The sequence below is a fragment of the Sus scrofa genome, chromosome 8 (assembly GCF_054392235.1).
Source record: "Sus scrofa isolate SSC_HxYL_T2T_F1_AM1 chromosome 8, Sscrofa_HxYL_maternal_Yorkshire_Landrace_v2.0, whole genome shotgun sequence".
In the NCBI taxonomy this organism is placed as follows: Eukaryota; Metazoa; Chordata; class Mammalia; order Artiodactyla; family Suidae; genus Sus; species Sus scrofa.
In genome coordinates, this window is record NC_139390.1 from 2,880,290 (window position 1) to 2,898,218 (window position 17,929).

The following is a 17,929-nucleotide window of genomic DNA, read 5'->3' on the forward strand; positions in this document are numbered from 1 at the left end:
GGATTAGAGGGCTCAGTGACATCTGCAAAATCTCCGCCCTGGCACACACCTAACCGAATGGTGGGAGTGAAATCCCGTCACATTCAGTCCCACTCCAGGGGAAGGGACCTCCAGGCCTCTTAGGATTCGTCACTCCTGGTTTCACATCAACCCTGGTGACCTTGACAAGCCCCAGGGGAAAATTCTGGGTGCTGATGCTGCTCTTAATTGTCGTGACACTCTGACGAGGAAACTGCCCCCTTTACAGGGGAGACACCTGGGCCCACGGAGGGCGAGGCACGCCGGCACACGGAGGGCGCCTCCTGCTGGGGCCGGGTCACACCGGGACTCAGAGAGGCTGAGCCTGGACTTGGTCTCGCACAGCCCCCTCCCGGCTCCCCGCAGGCAGGTCCCACCCCCTGCCCATCCTGTGGCTGACGGCACCCCTCCCGGCCAGGCCCTGGACACCCGAGGAAGCAGCCGGTGGTCTCAAGCTCCCCCAAATGCCGGTGGGGTCACACATGGTGCAGACCCTCGGCCCAGCGGCCTCTTATGTCCCCCACAGACACCCAGGGTTGCCTAGCAGCTCTCTGCCCACAAGGGAGGCCCTCTGTGGCCTGCTTGGACTCCTCTGCTGATGGAGTGCTCTCGTCTTGCTGAGATGTGCTCTCTCATCTTTGAAGAACTCAGCTTCATGCCGAGGCACATGCAGCTTCCGGCAGCTCCCACCTTCCCCTTGTTTGGAGGGTGATAGGATGATGAAAATGACAGATGCTGTGCATCCTTGAGATAATCACTATCCCTCTCTGAGCATCGGGGCCAACCTGGACTTGGGTCAACATTTGTCCCTCAGATGAAGCCAGTGCAGAGAAAGACTGTCTCCTGTGCTGGCGGGGAGCTCCAGGGCCTCGTGGTTGGGGGGCTGTGTGACCCTGGCGGGGAGCTCCAGGGCCTCGTGGTTGGGATGTGGGGGGGCTGTGTGACCCTGGGTAGGTTGCTTTCCTTCTCTGTTTGGGAAGGGATGGGAGTCTTCAAGGACGCACTCTGGCAAGTAGTGTGATCTTATCCCCAGGCCCAGGCGACAAGGAGGGGCCACTTGTCCCCATCCTCGCACGCCCTGACCCTGCGCCTGGTCCGCCGAAGTTAACGGAGCTCACGCAGTAGGTGCTCAGTGAACCTGAGTGAGGACCCACTGGGGACATTCTAAGACCGCGGCAGTGGGCTGTGTGCCTACGATGTGTCAGGTGTGTGCCCGTCTCTCACCCACTCTGCCGAAAGAGGAGCCTGGGGCCTCACTGCCCAAGGATCCAGCCACCAAAGGAGCAGGGTAGGACCCAAGCCCAGTTGGCCAGGGGCCCAAGCCGGTCAAGTGCTGGCCTCCAGCCACCTGCCCTTCCCCTTGGCACAAATGGCATGGGCTGCCCTGTTCCGTGTGCCCACTCCATGCCCAGCACCCCATCTCTCTTCGTTCTCAGAACCCAGAGGTAAGGTTTGGTTTGGGCTACAGATGCAGACGACACAGAGGGTCTGAGGGGTTGAGCAACTTGATCAGAGTGACTCAGCTTCGGTTCAGGGCTCTGTGGCCTGTGGCCGCTGGAGCTCTTCCCGGGTAATGGGCACGGGGACAGGAAACAGGCGACCAGCGGCTCTGGCACTGGCACCAAGCTGAGCCTCTGCTGCCCGAATCCTCACGTCACCCCCAGAGCTGGCGATTACCAGCCTCGTTCTAGTTGTGACCAAACTGGGCTCAGACAACTACCTCTCTTCATCCTAAGCCCCACAGCCTCTGAAGTGGGGAGCTGGGACTTGAACCCACAGTTTGGACCACAGAGCCTCGCCTAGACCTCCAGGTGTGCTGCCTGAGAGCAGGGGGTCCCAGGAGGCCAGAGCCCCCAGTGAGCCCTGCGGCGGGGGCAGAGTGATGACGGCTTGTGGAAGGTCAGGAGGGCATGGATGCTGGGGCAGGTGGTGGCCAAGAGTGACTGGGCCACCAACCCCACCCCACGTGGCGTGGCTGTAGGCCCAGCCTGGTGACCTCAGAGACGCGTCCTCAGGGCTATGGTGACGGCACTTTCTGCTGGTCCAGCGCGGGCCATCACGTCTGCGTGTCCTCAACCACAGTGCAGCCTCCGCCCCGCTTTCCAAACCCACCCAGCCCGCAGAGAAGGCCGCCAGGCGTCCAGCTTAGACGTTTTGAGGCAGGGCCGCTGGGACCTGCGCCCTCCTGCCTGGGAGGAGCCAGTTCTGGAAAGCTCTCTGCTGCCCCCTGGTGGGGAGGCCTGGGAGGGCCGGGTACCTCCTTAAGAGAAGCCGGTGGAGTCGTGACTCCGCAGTAATGAATCCCACTAGCATCCATGAGGACGCGGGTTTGATCCCTGGCCTCGCTCAGTGGGTTAAGGATCCGGCATTGCCGTGAACTGTGGTGTGGGTTGCAGACATGGCTCGGATCCCGCGTTGCTGTGGCTGCAGTGTAGGCTGGCAGCTATAGCTCTGATTCCACCCCTAGCCTGGGAACCTCCATATGCCGCAAGTGCGGCCCTAAAAAGACAAAAAAAAAAAAAAAAAAAAAAAAAAGAAAGAAAGAGAGAGAGAGAGAGAAGCCTGGAATAGTGTCATGCGGTGTGAGAGCCTCGGCGTGCTGTGTGTAAACTGGGGGCCGTTCCCACCTGCTCTGATTCCTGGCGCTTGGCTGGCTGCTGGAGGGGTGGGGGAGTGGAGAGGGGAGGCAGGGGCAGGCGGCACAGAGACGCCCCTGCATACACGCAGCAGTGGGCTCCCCTTGGGGCTGGAGGCCCGGCCACCAGGTGCCCAAGGGCTGACCAGGGGCTGAAGGTGGGTCTGGTCAGGCTGAGGACACACACACACACACACACACACACACCCCAGGTGGGGAGCAGGTGGGCCCCTTCTCCTGTCACCATCCCTTTCAGGACACAGCCGAGGGGCACAGAGGTTTGAAACCATGTACTCGCCCTTGGTCCTAATGGGACACATCCCCCGAGGCAGGCTGGCAGGGGCGCTGTGCTGGGCTCTGGAGCTCTGCCCCTACCTACCTGCTGTGTGACTGTGGGCAAGGCGCCTAACTTCTCTGTGCTGCTGTTTCTTCCACTGTAAATGGAGACGATAGTCCTGACCTCGCAGGGCGGTTTGTGGGTCAAAGGCAGAGCGCGGTGCCGGAGCCGTGGTGAGGACCCAGGGACAGAGAAGGAGCCCGGGGGGGGCCGTCTCCCCTTTGATGGCTTTGTGGGGGAGGCACTCTGAGTGACCAGCCGGGGGACCTGGCCTGGGGCTGTTGGATTCCCAGGCCTGCCTGCTCATACCCAGAGGGGCAGGGGGGCAGCAGCAGGTGGCCCCCAGGGACCTGATGCCCAGATCTCCCCAGGAGGCAGCCCATGGAGGGAAGCCTGCCGAGCCCAGGTTTCTGCAAAAATATTTATTACTATCTGACCCCTGCCCTCATGCCTCCTCTTCCCAGGAGGCGCGTCCCGCTGGAAACACAGGCACAGAAGGAGACCACGGCTCTCAGGGCTCAGGGCGGGGGCCCGGGGACCAGCCAGGGTGCCCGCCCGCAGCACCGCCCAGGGGCCAGGTGGCCCCGGCGGATGTTGAGCTCGGTGGCGAAGGTCCGGGCCTTCTGGTAGAAGAAGAGGGACTTCTCGCGGTCCAGGAGGAAGTTGTGGTAGATGGCGGCCAGGCGCGTATAGATCTTCATCTGTGCCTTCTTGTTGCCCAGGTCCACGGCTGCCGCCAGGGCCAGCTGGTAGTACCCGGCCGCGTCCAGCGGGTCCTGGAGGGGAGATGGGGTGTGACCGATGGGAGAGCTCCGCCCAGGGGGACAGTGGGGCTCTCCGAGCGGTGTCCCCAAAGGCTGCATCCCACCTGCTACAGGTGGAGACCCAGACTTGGCACCCAAACCTGTCGTATTCCCAGCCCCACCCTTCGAGCTGGGACACACCAGGCGCAGGCTGAAGATGGCCCAGTTTCAGAGACACCCGTCAAGGATGGAGCGAGTCCCCTAGGGTCCTGTCTGGCCCTCTTTCTCCTCCCATCCCTGGTTCCACGCAGGGGAGTCTGCGTGGCACGCAGGGCCTGAGGGGACCCCTCTCCCTCCTGGCCACGTGGAGGAGGGTGTGAGGTCAGGGAGTTGCAAGGCGCCTGCGAGGTGAAGGCAGAGCAGTCACGGTCAAGGTCATGGCGAGGCTGAGGGCGGGAATGGCCTGGGAGGCCTTTGGGAAGGAAGCGGAGTTCTCTGCCCCTTGACCCCAGGCGCCTGCCCGGCCAAGGGAACTTTGTCTCAGCTGTAGCCCTGCCCTTTCCTTCCACTCCAGGGGTGATAGGAGGAGAGACTGGCGCCCGTGCCAGGGTCAGGGGTGAAGGAGCGTTCGGCCTGGCCTTGATCAGACACCTGGGCCTGGAGCTGACCCCTGGCCCTGCCCCAACCCCACCCCACCCCCATCTTGGGCGAGTATGCCCACATCCTCAGCCTCAAGTTTCCCCTTCTTGTTTTGAGCTGAAGAAGCTCACGCAGCTCACTGACCAGCTGCGGTCGTGTCGGCGCGGCCCCAGCCTCAGACAACCCGGGCAGAGGGCTCTGGGCATAGAGAGCTCCGGCGAGGTCAGCCCAGCCCTGCTTCACACCCAGGCTCCCAGCCCCGTGCAGGGAGAGGGGGGCACAGATTCGGGGAGTGAGCAGGGTGGCAGGGCCCCAGAGGCACAGGCTCGGGGTCTCAGTCCTATGCCCACAAGGTCCCAGGACTGAAGCGCCCCCCCAACCCCGCACTGCTCCCAATCCTACCCCAATGGGCCAACCATGCCTGGCCTCAGTCCCCGCCCCCCCCAGCTCTGTGCTGTGCGGGCACCAGCTCTTCAAAGCATTTAAAGAGCCAACCACACAAATCCTGGACACACAGAGCCTCAACCATACTGAGCCTGGGCAGCATGGGACCTGCACAGAACAGAGCCTGGAAAGCACAGAGCTTGGACAGCACAGGGTCTGGGGCTCAGCTGTGGGGGTCACCAATGCCCATGGGACCCCCCCAGCACTGCCTTGCTGAGACTTCACAGAAGGCTGCACTGACTAATTATGACCACCAGCTGTCGCCAGGGAGCAGCCAGGCCAGTGGTGGGGTGTGGGGGGGTCTTCTCCTGGCGCCCCAGCTCCTAGATGCCATCTGTGGGCGGGGGTGGAGAACTCAGTCCCTGGGCCGGGGCACCCTCATTCCTCAACTGACACAAAGCAGGATGCTGTGCAGGTGCAATGCCAGACCTGGAGTGGGGGTGATGGGGCATCTGCCTGGGGCGGGGGGAAGGGGGGGCGAGGAAGAGGAGGGAGCCTCAGCCCTTGAGGGCGTCCACTGCGGGGCCCAGAGATGGAAGGAAAAGAGGCCCCAGCTCCCACCCCCGAGACTCCGACAGCTGGGGGCCCAGCCAGGGGCTTGAGTGACGTCCCTGCGATAAACGCCAGGCAGGTCACACCCCATCCAGGATCCCAGTTTCCTTCTCTGTGACATGAGATGAGCCAGACCCGTCTCCATTCGGGTGTCATGAGGCTTCCCGTCTGGAAGACTGGCGGGCTTCCTGGAGGAGGTGCCAGAGTTCGGGTTGCACCTTGCAACGTGGGCCTCCGAGAACAGTGACCACCCTTTCCCTGCCCGAGGCATCTCTTTAGCCCCCTCCCACGTGGGTCACTCCTGCTGTCAAGACGTAGCTTTGCAGGCACCTCCTCCAGGACGCCCTGCGGACTACGCCCCCGTTAGTCCTTTACCCAAAGGCTGCCAACATCTATTCGCACGTCAGCCTCCCCCGCGGACCCCGGCGTGCGGGCTCAGCAGGGTCCACCGCGTCGTCGCCTGCTCCTCCCAGGGCCAGAGCTTAGGGAGACCGCGGGGCTGGAGCCACCCCCACCCGGGCCGTGCCCACAGCGCCACCTTGAGGTCATAGAAAATGATGTCGCCCAGCGCCAGGTACACCTTCACGTAGTACAGCGTCTCGTCGTCAAACTCCAGCGGCGAGGAGCAGAGCGAGAGCGCCTTGAGGTAGAAGTGCTCGGCCAGCTCGCCTTGGCCCAGCCGGTGGTGCAGGGCGGCCAGCCGGTGGTAGGCCACTCGCTCGTTCAGCCGGTCCCCTGGGGACGCAGGGGGGACAGTGAGGACCCGGCTGTGGGGCCGGGGGCGGGGGGCTCGGGCCAGCCGGGAGCTCTGGGGACAGCGCCCTCTCAAAGCTCCAGCCTGACCCTCCCCGTCCCCAGACCCTCACCCGTCTGTGAAGGGGGCCTAATAGCGTCAGGTCCGGCTCAGGGATGCGACAGGCCTGGACCAGGATGCCCCCGCTCCGGGACCTCTGGCTACTGTTTTGACCCCGAGAACGACAGTCCCGCGGTCTGTGCACCTGCAGGCACCAGGGCTCCCAGTCGATGTGCAGACACAACCTTCGGCCCCCCTGCTGTCTTGTCAGCAGCCCCCACCCTGTCGTCACGGAGTCCCCAGGCCCTGCTGTCTCCAGGACGCTGGCCGAGGCACACCCTGCTGTGGACCTACTGTGTGCCCGGCCCTCTTGGGCTCTGAGTCTTGGGGAGACAGACGGCCCGGAGCAGTGTATGGTGGACAGAGGGATGCGAGGCCTGAAGGGATGGCTTTCTGGAAACGTGACTGGGAGTCGGCCGGCTGGAGGACAGCAGGGGTGGCTGGGAGCGGGGACGGAAGAACAGGAGGGGACAGCGTGCAGAAAGACACAGGGTGGCCCCGCCTGGCAGGTTCAGGAGTGTCCGGGATACAGGCCCACCTTGTGGTCAGCAGGGAGGGAGCAGCAGAGCGGGTGATGGAAGTCCACCCACAGCCAGCATGGCACTTCCAGAGACCCCGGGCAGAGCGGGCTTTATGCTGCCCTCCCAGCCTGCCCGGCCCACAGGACCCACAGCCACGCTCAGCCATCTTCCGCCTGCTGCTCCCGCCCTCAGACCCCGGAGACGGAGCCCCGGTATGGCCAGAGGGTAGCTTACCCAGGGTGATGCTGAGCGCCAGGGCCGTGTGGGCGAACTCCAGGCCCTCCTGAGGCACCTCCATCTCTGCCAGCAGTGCCACCAGCTTGTTGCACAGCCGCAGCTCCGCCTCCTGGTTCCCTGTGGTCGTGGCCAGGGGCAGCGCCCGGTCCTGTGAGCACAGGTGGATGGGTCAGGCCAGCCCAGAACTGGTACCCCCGGCAATGCCCCATGTCCCCCCATCCCACGGGAGCTTTACGCAGCTCTGCCCTGAGAAAGGTCGGCTCAGTGGTCGTGACAACCCCAGGGCCCCTGGGCCGTGAACAAGGGGCTGCACCGCACAGCCCCAGACCAGCCCTGCTCCTCCTGGGCGACGAGACCTTGACCAGGGCATCCAACACCCCGCTGGGCTCTAAAGATGCCACGTCCATCTGCACCCTGGGCTGAGCCGTGCGTGTGAGCTGGGCAGACAGCAGGGAGAAGCCGCAGGGAGGCACAGGCGGACCTGGGCCCCGGTCTGGGCCCTGCCCTTGATGCGCTGTGTGACCTTGGCCATGCCCCTGTGCCTCTCTGAGCCTATTCCCTCATCTGCAAAATGGGGACAGGCCTTGAGGCCCAGGGTGACCGGATTTTTGGGATGCGTGCCCTCCTTCCTTCCCTCCCTGGGAGGTGCAGGGATGAGAGCATCCCCGATGAAACCATGGGGCGGGGGGGTCCTGCTTCCAGGAGGGAGGCCTCTGTCCACCACGCCTGCGCCCCTGAGGCCCTCTCACCCGGTAGAAGGACACGGCTTTCTCACGCTCCCAGGTCCCGTTGAAGAAGATGTCGCCAGCCGCCTCAAAGAGCTGCAGCCCCAGGCTGGGGTCCCCGGTGTACAGGGCCGCGTTCTGTGCCACCTGCGGGACACAGAAACTCTCAGGGGACCCACCATGCCTGGCAGGGGGCCAAGTCCACTGGGGGGGGGGCGTCACAGCCACCTCTCGGCCGCCCGGGACCCCTCGATTGCACCGACAGCGGGGGTCCTTTCCCCTCACTCTCGGTGCCTGTGCGTCGGGGCCCTCGTCCCGGGTGAAAGTCGGTAATCAAGCCCTGTGTCCTGAGAGGAGGCCTTTCGAGCCAAGGCCCCAGGGGCCCGCAGCTATGGGCTGGGGCGGCGCTTGGGACGGAGCTCAGAGCCCGCCTCCGAATCCCGCTGGCCACTTCTCCGCTCGGCTTCACCGGGGGCTCCCGCACCCTGACCCCCGGCCCCACCACCTTCCTCCCGAGCCCTCGGCAACACCTGACCACACACCCACTTGTCTCTCCCGCGGAGGACGGAGCTGTCATCCAGGCCTTTGCATGTGCCTGGCGCATGGTAGGTGCTCAGCAAACACGGTTGAGGGAGTGACCGAGCGGACGAGCCCTGGCCCCCAGTCCAGCCACACCCCCTGCACCTCCGGGCTTTGCCCCTGAGAGCCCCAGCGCAGAAGCAGCCCTGCCCAGGTGGGCACTGCCCCCTGCCATGCCACTCAAACAGCCCCCGTGACCCCAGGCCGACCTGAGCTCACCCTTCGGCTCCTTTCTGGGCGCAGCCCCCACCCTGGCTGGTTTTGTTCCCTGAGGAGGCTGCCCGCCTCAGCCGCAAGCTCCCGATCTGGGGGCCTGGGCGCCTGGCCCAGGGGACGCCTGCAGCAGGTGCTCAGAAAGGAGAAACCCACAGGGCTCAGGGCCCCCTCGAAGCGCTGGAGACCACGTCGTGTTTGAGAAAAAGCGCCTCAAACGGAGCTCATGTGATGCTTGTGGTTTCTAAGGAGCGATGCCGCCTGTGGCTGACAGGAGTTCTCTGCGCCGGCCGAGGGGCTCACTGGCACACTTACGGGGCGCTTGCTGTGTACCAGCACGGAGGTGGGTGTGTGGGGGCACGCGCCCCTGCCCTGAGCTCAGATGGGAGATGCTGGGGGAGGGTGCCCGGCCCCGCGCGCACCTGGATGTACAAGTCCACCAGCTCGTTCTGCTGCAGGATGTAGTAGATCTTCCCCGCCTGCAGCCAGGCCTGTGCCTCCTTGTCCTTCTGCTGGAGGTCAATGAACACCCCCAGGCTGCGCTTGGTATAGTCCAGCGCCGATTTGTAGGCCCTGCAATTAGGCGCGACCGTCAGAGCCGCACGTGGAATGGACCGGGCCCTCCCTGGGGCTGGTCTGGCCACGGTGGGCTTGGAACAGCGGGAGCAGGAACAGAGCTGGTGCTGCCCAGGCCAGGGGGCGGGATGGCATCGGATGAACACCTGCCAGCAAAGAGGACAGCAGCCCCGGGGAGGGAAACGGGGGACCACGGGCTGGGCGTCTCTGCCTTACTTCCCCAAACACAGGCCCACGTGCCTCCAGACACAGCTGGGATTGTGGCCGCTGAGCAGGAGTTAGAGTTTGTCCACACCGGAGGTTCTCACACAGAGTGGGCATCAGAACCACCCAGGGGGCTGTTCGAAGGCAGGACGCAGGTGGCTCAGGAAGTCTGGAGCCAGGCCTGGGAATGTGCATCTCCCCCAAGCACCAGGGGGAGTGGACGTTGCTGGGCGAGGGGCCCCACTTTGAGGAGCATGGATCTAGGGTGCTGGCGCATTGGTCCTGCCGGGAAACCGAGGCCCGAGGATGAGGGGCGGAGGCCAAGACTGGCCCATCTCCCCAGTCCTGGGGACCCCGGTTCCCTCCCTGCTCTCAGGGACCCCGCCTGGAGGGGTGTAATGAGACTCTGGTGGCCTGTGAGCTGTGTGGCCTGGCTGTTTGTCACCCATCCTCATTCAGGATGCTCCAGGCAGGCGCGCACAGCACAGGCAACCCTGAAACCCTGCCCTGGGGAGGCAGCGGGTGCAGCCAGCTGCCTCTGTGGGTGAGACCCCTCCGGGCACACATGGCTGCAGTCCTTGTGTCCAAGGAGACAGCTGAGAACCAGGCAACCTGGCCCAGAGCTGGACCAGTGGGCGAAACCAGGGCAGCCAGGGGCCAGCTTCCAGAAGCCACCCCGGCAGGACGAACGGCCCAGAACCCAGGCTCTGCCCTTCCTGGGGACGAGACCAGGCTGCTGGCTCAGGGCCCGTCTGCCACCGAGGAGGAGCTGTCCTGGACGGTGGTCCAGCATCCTCCTCGCCCTCCCCTCCCCCAGGCCGGCCCTTACCGCTCGGTGCCCAGGGACAAGTAGAGCTGGCTGATGGTCTCCAGGAGCTGCCCCTCCAGTGCCTTGTCGGCCACCCTGCGGGCCAGCGAGAGCTGGAACTCGTGGTAGACGACACACTGGGCCTCGCTGGGCATGACTGTGCTGTAGAAGTGACACAGCCGTTGGACGGCCTGCAGCTGGCCTGGCGGAGACAAAAGGAAGAGGCCCCATCATGCATCGCAGAGACATTTGCAGGGTCAGAGGCCCCCTGCTCTGTGCCTGCCTCTGTGAGCTGGGGTCATCGCACTGGGGTCAGGCTGGGTGTCCTGCTCAAGGTCACACAGCCAGCGAGTAGCCTGTGCAAAGGTCCTGGGGTGAGGAAACCAGGCAGGGAGGTGCAAAGTGACGTCCCCAGATCTGAGGGGACAGGCAGGGCATGTCACGAGTGCCCAAGAGACAGCACCAACCACTTGTCTATTCCCCAGGCCGGGCGGTTCTGGCCAGGCTGTCCCACATTTGGACACCGTTTCTGCTCCATGAAGCTCCTCCTGGCCAGACAGCAGCTGTTCTCACACTGAGCTGACCAGGCAGGGAGCAATGATGCCCCCAGGATGCAGACGGGTGCACCGAGGCCAAAGCCGAGTACCAAGTCTGGGGCCTCCGGCACCAGCATCCCAGGGCCCATGCGCCTTCATGAAGCCAGGCTCCAAGCCCACAGCCCTACTTTCCTCTCCTAAAACCGGAGGGCCTGGAACAAGGGAAGAGAAGGATGAACGACCCTGGCAACCAACCAACCCTAATGGGCCCCAGAGCACACGCCCCCGGAACAGCAGAAGCCACGTTCTTCCAGGCACCCTGGACAGACCAGGGGCGGGATTGCAAAATTATTCCCCATCAACGTAAAAGCAATGAAATCACAGGAGCACGGTCTCCAGCTACAGTGGAATGACATCAGAAATCAGCAACAGAAGGGAGTTTGGGAAATTCACACATCTGTAGAAATAAACAGCATATTCCTAAATAACCAGGGGGGCAAGGAGGAAGTCACGGCGGAAACCAGGTGTTTGAGCTGAGTGAGCATCAGCCTACAACCGACCACAACCCGGGGATGCAGAGAGGGCAGGGGATGCAAAGGGGGCAGGGGATGCAGAGGGGGCAGGGGATGCAGAGGGGGCAGGGGAAGCAGAGGGGGCAGGGGATGCAGAGGGGGCAGGGGATGCAGAGAGGGCAGGGGAAGCAGAGAGGGCAGGGGATGCAGAGGGGGCAGGGGATGCAGAGGGGGCAGGGGATGCAGAGGGGGCAGGGGATGCAGAGAGGGCAGGGCTTAGAGGGGCTTCACTGCTAGAAATGCTGATGTTAAAAAAAGGATAAAGATTTCCAACAAAAAACCTAAACGCCTCCCCTTAAGAAACTAGAAAATGTTAACTAGACTCAAAACAAACCAAAAGAAGGGAAAACAAAAGTTTGGGCAGAAATGATAAAATAATAAACTAGAGAGTAGAAAAACCATAAAGTCAATGAAACCGAATGATGGTTCTTTGAAAAGATTAACAAAATTGACCACTCTTAGCTAGACTGATCAAGAAAAAACAGAAAGAAGATGGAAATGACGAAAATCAGCCGAGAAAGAGGAGACATTACTACAGACCTCTCGGAAGGAAAGGGGATCCTATGAACAGGTGTAAGTGACCAACAAGTTTGATCTCTAGATGAAACAGATAAATCCTACAAGGATGCAAACTACCGAAATGGATGAAAAAAGGAGCCAGAACAAGCCCTGGGTGACCCTTGGGTGTCACCCCCTGCCTTTAGTCTCCTTACCCTCCAATGTGGGGGAGGGGAAACAATGAGACCCGGTGGGTCCCCCAGCTCAGCTCTCCCTGGTCGGATTCCTCCCGTGCCCGGGGTGGTGGGGGTGGTCACGGGAGGTGTCTGAGAGGCCCGTGGGGACCGCAGGCCATTGATGAGCACCACCAAGGACCTGCCCGAGGTCACGGGGCGGGGACCCACCTCTTGATTCCTCCTAGAGGTCTAGACAGTCCTCTTCCTGCCTCGGTGAGGGATCTACATCCTTCAATGGCTCCCCAGCGCTCTTAGGAAAAGTACCAAACCACAGTCTGCCTCCTGGGCCCCTGCCCAGCCGCCACCTGATCCACTCACTCCAGACTGTGCCTCCCTGCACAGCCCAGCTCACTCGCCCCAGGGCCTTTGCACAGGCCGCTCCTTTTGCCAGCCTTCCTTCTGTCCTCATCCCTCAGACCGAGCAGACGCCCCGACCCACGAGGCAGGGCCTGGAGCTGCCACCAAGATGAGCACCGCCTCTGGGGCTCTCGTGACCTGGGTCTGTTTGCCCCGAGGGAAGACCACTCAGGTGTTGCCTGCAGGGGGAGCCCTGCAGAGCCTGGTGTACCCACACGGGCTGCTGCTGGATGCAACACTGCCCTGCATCTGTGCAGGGAGAGGCCCAGGAGGCAGCACAGCGAAAGCACCCAGCGCGCAGGGTCCACCGGCCCCTCGGCTGGGCTGGCCTGGCCTGGGCTACGTCCAGGGTCACCCACGGCCCGTTTCCCCGAGACGGCCAGGATTCCCGGCCTTGGGACTTTCAGTGCACAGAGCAGCAGGGTCCCGGGCAAATGGGGACGAGTGGGTGGCCCTGGTGATGTCGGGCCCGGCCTGGGAGGCTCTCGAGGCGCCTGCAAGCATCTGTGGTTTCCACTGCTCAGCATGCTCAGCGGAAAAACCACCCCTCACCTCTGATCTGCAAACCCCAGGTGTGCTCTGAGCAGAGATGGAAAGAAAACTTGCTTTTTTCTTTCCAGGAAGCCAGGGTGCCCGACACTTACTCTCGAGATGGTCCCCCTCCACGGCGACCAGAAAGGCCCACTCGTAGTAGCACTTGCCCTGCCGCGCCAGGGCCCTGCGCGTGCACAGCTGGCCCAGCCGCAGGAGCACCTGCGTGAAGTCGGGGCCGCACTCGCCGCTGGGCAGCCGCGAGAAGAGCTTCACAGACTCCAGGAAGTAGTGCTGGGCCAGTCCGCCGGCGCCCGCCTGCAGGCACAGGGCCCCGAAGTTGGCCAGGACCACGGCCTGGTTCCGCGCGTGGCCCAGGCGCCTGGCGACACGCAGGGCGCGGTAGTAGCCCTCGGCCGCCCGGCGGGTCCGGCCTGTCCTCTTCAGGGCGATGGCTGTCATGTTGGCGATCACCCCCTCCTGGTCCAGGGTGGCCGCCGCCGCCTCCAGGATGGACTCCAGGATGGCCAGGGCCAGCGGGCTTTGCCTGTGAAGCACGTGCAGCCAGGCGAGGGCCACCAGGTGGTCCACGACCCTGCGGCCGCCAGTCTGGGCATCCATTTCCGCGGCCCGTGTCATGAGGGCGATGGCCCTGCCGTGCTGGCCATGCTGGCTGTGCAGCCGGGCCAGGCTGGCATAGAGGGGCCCGTGCAGCGTCCGCTCCGGGGCCGAGGCCGGGGAGGCCAGCGCCTGCCTGAGGTAGTGGGCGAGCTGGGAGGGGAGGCGGTGGAGCCGGGGGCAGTTCTGCAGGACCAGGGCCGCGCTCCAGAGGGCACTGCCCAGCGAGCCCTGTGCCCGCAGCGAGGCCACCTTGACGCAGCCCAGCGCCAGGTGCGGCAGGCACTTGCGGCTGTAGGCGTCCGCCAGGAGCAGGTAGCAGTTCATGGGCCACGAGGCGCGCGGGGACGCCGAGGTCCCCAGCAGCAGCAGCAGCCGCTCCAGGAAGGGCAGGGCCTCCTCGGGCTGCTTGAGGCAGGTGTGGTGCTTGGCCAGCAGGAAGCAGGCCCGGGCCTCGGCCTGCAGGCTGCGGCCGCAGATGGCCCGCCGCAGGGCCAGCCTCAGGAGTCCCGCCTCGGCCTCGGTGCCGACGTGGCCAGGCGTCCCCAGCAGCAGGGCCAAGGCCTTGGGCACCAGCTGTTCACACTTCTCCCGGTTCTTCTGCCGCAGGTGGACAGAGGCCAGGTTGGTGTACAAGGCCACTGCCAGGAAGAGGTCGCCAAAGCGGCCCCCCAGCGCCCCCAGGGCTTCCTCGAAGTACACCCGGGCCTGGGACAGCTTCAGCCGCCGCACGCACAGCCGTCCCAGGAGGAAGCAGAGCCTGGCGAGCGCCATGGGCAGCTCGGCCTTCTTGGCCGCCCCCCGGGCCTGGGCCAGGCGCCCGGCCAGCTCCTCCTCATCAGTGAAGCCACAGAACACTCTGCTCAGTCGCGGCAGGGAGAGGCTGTACAGGCCACGGAAGCGGGCCTCGAACCCGGGCGCGTCCAGGAACCGCAGCAGCGAGCCCAGGGCCTCCGGGTCGGCCCAGGCGTCCCCGGTGTCCAGGAGGAAGGAGGGCTCCTCGGTGTCCGGCGAGCTCGAACCACTGGATGCTCTATGGACGCCCCAGGACCCTGGCTCCTCGGGGAGGCCCTGGCAGGACTTGCATTGTTCTAGAACATTCTTCACCCTCTGCAGAGTCTCAGGCGGCTCCGGGTGCAGGCAGGGTGTGGACGTTTCTGCAAATCAGCAAATCCCCCAGATGGATTAGGGTCTGATCCGAGTCATGCTGGGCTGGGGGCGTCTCTCCCCGAACAGCAGTGTCTCCACCGCCTTCCCCCAAGGGGCCGCCCTGAGCATCTGAGATTTGCGTGGAGCACCGAGGGCAGTGCTGGCCATATGCGGGGCCACAGCAGATCTGGCTGCTGGGAGAACATGGAGCGGCTGGCCAAGCTTTTACCAAACGCCCCTCCTCTCTTGGTCCCACCTGCTCGGCCAGGGCCGGAATCCCCAGGAAACCATGAACAGCCAGGCAGAGCTACTGAGCAGCGTGGGCTCAGGAGCACCCACAGAACTGATAGCAGCAGCCACGGTGGAGGACAGCGGCGTCTGTGTCCACCTGTCCAGCTCTAGCACCGGGGCCAACCCAACAGGAAATATTGCAAAGAGCTCTCAGACCCCGGGCCGCCCTCTTCTTCTTGGCTGGTCTGGGAATCTGAGGGCAATGGTTGCTAAAGGGTTAAAAAAAAGAGCGTGGTGAATCTGGGGACAAGGAGCTGCCCCCAGCTGCCCGCCTAGGGACTGTTGGCTTTGGATGGACTCAGGGCGCAGAGGCAGGTCCAGCCTCTAGGAGCAAACAAGCTACATTTCCTGCTGGAAAAACACGGGCATGTGTTTGGAAGGAGTAAACTGGGATCTAAAGACTCTTCTGTTTCAAGCTCCCTTGTAAGAAAATATATTCAAAACTGTCTGCTGGTCTGTAAAGGTTGGGCATTTTCAAAGTTAAGCGTGGTTGGAGCTCCCTTGTGGCTCAGTGGGTTAAGGATCTGGCACTGTCACTGCTTATCCAGCCCCCCCACGGGGATGGCCTCCTCGCTCACCAGCCCTTCCCCACAGGAGTGAGTCTGCCGCCAGCACCCACCCATGCCTGGCTCTGTCCTTTGCCCGGAGCCACCCCAAGGCCCAGCCCCATGACCGGAGGGACCCCGGGCCGTGTGGGAAGAACTTACCGAGTTCTTCCTGCTGCTCGAGCTCAGCGTCTTCTGCTGTGTCTGGAAAGGGAGACAGGGAGCCATCACCCTTGGGCCAGCGAGTACCCTCTGGGTCCAGGGCCATGTCAGGTGGAGGTGGCCCCAGGATATGACAACCCTGACACCAGTTCTGGGGCGGGGGGGCAGAGCGAGAAGGGGTGGGGGCCTTGGCCGGGGGATGGGGGTTGCTGATGGAGAAGCCCCATCTTCCAGGATGGGCCCCCACCCCTGCACGACTCCATCCTCCCCAAGAGGCTGTCAGCTTCTGCAGCTCCCCTCTGGGAACAAAGGACACACATACCCCCACCACCATTCCGCTGGCTCTCCCAGGGATTAACCCCCCTCCTCATCCCACTGCCAGCACTGCCCCACGCCTCAGTTCCCGCCTCCTGAAAATGGGCTGACACTAACAGCCCACGCGTTGCCATAGAAACCAGAGGAGAGAAAGAGCAGTCAAAAGACACTGGAACGTGAAGTGCTGTCGACTACACAGCAGCTGATCTAAGAAGCGGGTGAGGTGGACAGAGTTGCTGCTGTAAACGGCAGATGCAGCCAGAACCATCCAGCACTCTCCTGAATGACTGTGCAACCTCACCGAGCCCAGTGCCAATGAAACAAGGTTAACATGTACCAGCAGCTCAGCCCTGTGGGAAAGCGGCTTAGCTCTGCATCCTTCATTGTTCGTCCCGGAACCTACCCCAAGAAAGCTGTCCTAAATCACTGGCTGTAGGGAGCTCCCTGGTGGCTCAGAAGGTGAAGTGTACTGCCATGGCTCAGGTTGCTGCTGTGGTGCGGGTTTGCACCCTGGCCAGGGAACTCCCGCATCCCGCAGGTGCAGGAAAAAAAAAAAAAAACTGGGCTGTAGGGTGATGCTGCTGCAGCCATGCTGGGGGGGGGGGGAGTGCGAGGAGCCGCGTCCCCACCCGCAGCCCCCACTTACCCAAGCTGTACACAGCACAGACGTCCTTGCCCGACACCCTGCTCAGGAGCTGCCTGGCGTCCTCCTCTGAAAAACGTCCTTCACTGCTGAAGAAAGACCTCTCCTCTTCATCGAGAAAAATCACATTTTCCAAGCTGGAAAAAAATAAAGCACACGTTAGATTGGAGGTTGCCAACGTACACGCATCACGCAAAGACCCTTTCCCATGTCCTTGTCTGCCAGCCAGCCACGGCACACCTACCCTGGACCCAGTGGTGAAGATAGCAAGATAAAAACAAAATAGATCCTGCCCTCAGTGATGCTCCTTCTGGCTGAAGGCAGATGCCCAGGAGCAGGAAAAGCTGTAACAGAGGCAGTGGATCCCAGCATCCTGGGAAGGTGAGCTCCTGGACAGCCTTCAAAACCCTACCTCAAATGCCCCTTCCCCTGCGAGGCCAGCCAAAACGGCTGCAGGCAGACTCAATCCCTCCACACTGTAAGCTTCCAGACTATAAGCTTCCAGAGCCCCTCGCACAACCTCTGCCGGTACTCTTCCGACGTACTCGAGACAAACACAGAGCCCCAGAAAGTCAGAGAGAGGAAAAACAGGAAGAAACAGAGGGAAGGAAGAAGGAGGAGGGGCCCACTTCTGCTTACAGGATTAAATTACCAGCATAATATGAAATATTCAAATGTACTCTGGAACTTGGAGCTGTTTTAGGAAGTTAAAGAAAATCAGGGAAGGAGTTCCTGTTGTGGCGCAGCGGAAACGAACCTGACTAGTAACCACGAGGTTGTGGGTTCGATCCCTGGCCTGGCTCAGTGGGTTAAGGATCCAGCCTTACCATGAGCTGTGGTGTAGGTCACAGACGCGGCTCGGATCCTGCATTGCTGTGGCTGTGGCGTGTGCTGGCGGCTATGGCTCCAATTCAACCCCTAGCCTGGGAACTTCCATGTGCTGCGGGTGGGTGAGGCCCTAAAAAAACAAACAAACCCCCCCAAAAAAACAAAAAGAGAAAATCTCAGAGTACAAGTAAAACAGGCCTGTATTCCTCAAAAAATGTCAGGACAGAGAGACAGGAACTGTCTAAGATTAGGCGCGTGAGACTAAAGAGCCAAATAACCAGCAGCATGGGATCTGGAATTTTCTTTGTTTAGAGACGGAATTACTGGGAAAACCGGCGAAATCTGAATAAGGCCCTCAGATAACAGGCTGCTGCTGCTGTTAGTTTCCTGACTTTGAGAGTTGCGCTGTGGTCAAGGCTGCTCTGATTTCAGAAACACGTGCTGCATTATCTAGAGGTTAAGGGACAGGTTTCCAAGTCACTCCCAAGGAATCGAGAAGAAAAAAACATTTTTTAAAGAGGAGAAAGTAAATGTCATAAATTGCTAACATTGGAGTTCCCCTCG

The 17,929-nt window shown here is 62.4% G+C and overlaps 1 protein-coding gene across 28 annotated transcripts in view; it reads right to left on the bottom strand.

The window, feature by feature from the left end:
• Positions 1-3,397: 3,397 nt before the first annotated feature.
• Positions 3,398-17,929, bottom strand: part of SH3TC1 (SH3 domain and tetratricopeptide repeats 1) — a 52,195-nt gene continuing 37,663 nt past the window's right edge. For 17 of the 28 annotated variants that reach the window (XM_084973789.1, XM_084973808.1, XM_084973798.1 and 14 more), the window contains 9 exons: positions 16,541-16,674; positions 15,580-15,621; positions 12,928-14,589; positions 10,106-10,286; positions 8,919-9,069; positions 7,729-7,851; positions 6,977-7,127; positions 5,907-6,103; positions 3,398-3,766 (listed from right to left, as the gene is read on the bottom strand). In XM_084973789.1, coding sequence (XP_084829915.1) covers positions 3,509-3,766; positions 5,907-6,103; positions 6,977-7,127; positions 7,729-7,851; positions 8,919-9,069; positions 10,106-10,286; positions 12,928-14,589; positions 15,580-15,621; positions 16,541-16,674 — 2,899 coding nt within the window. In that variant the 3' untranslated portion in view covers positions 3,398-3,508. Of the gene's footprint in view, positions 3,767-3,934; positions 6,104-6,976; positions 7,128-7,728; positions 7,852-8,918; positions 9,070-10,105; positions 10,287-12,927; positions 14,590-15,579; positions 15,622-16,540; positions 16,675-16,781; positions 17,129-17,929 lie in introns of those variants that run through there. The other 11 variants (XM_084973794.1, XM_084973800.1, XM_084973814.1 and 8 more) reach the window with 3 other exon arrangements.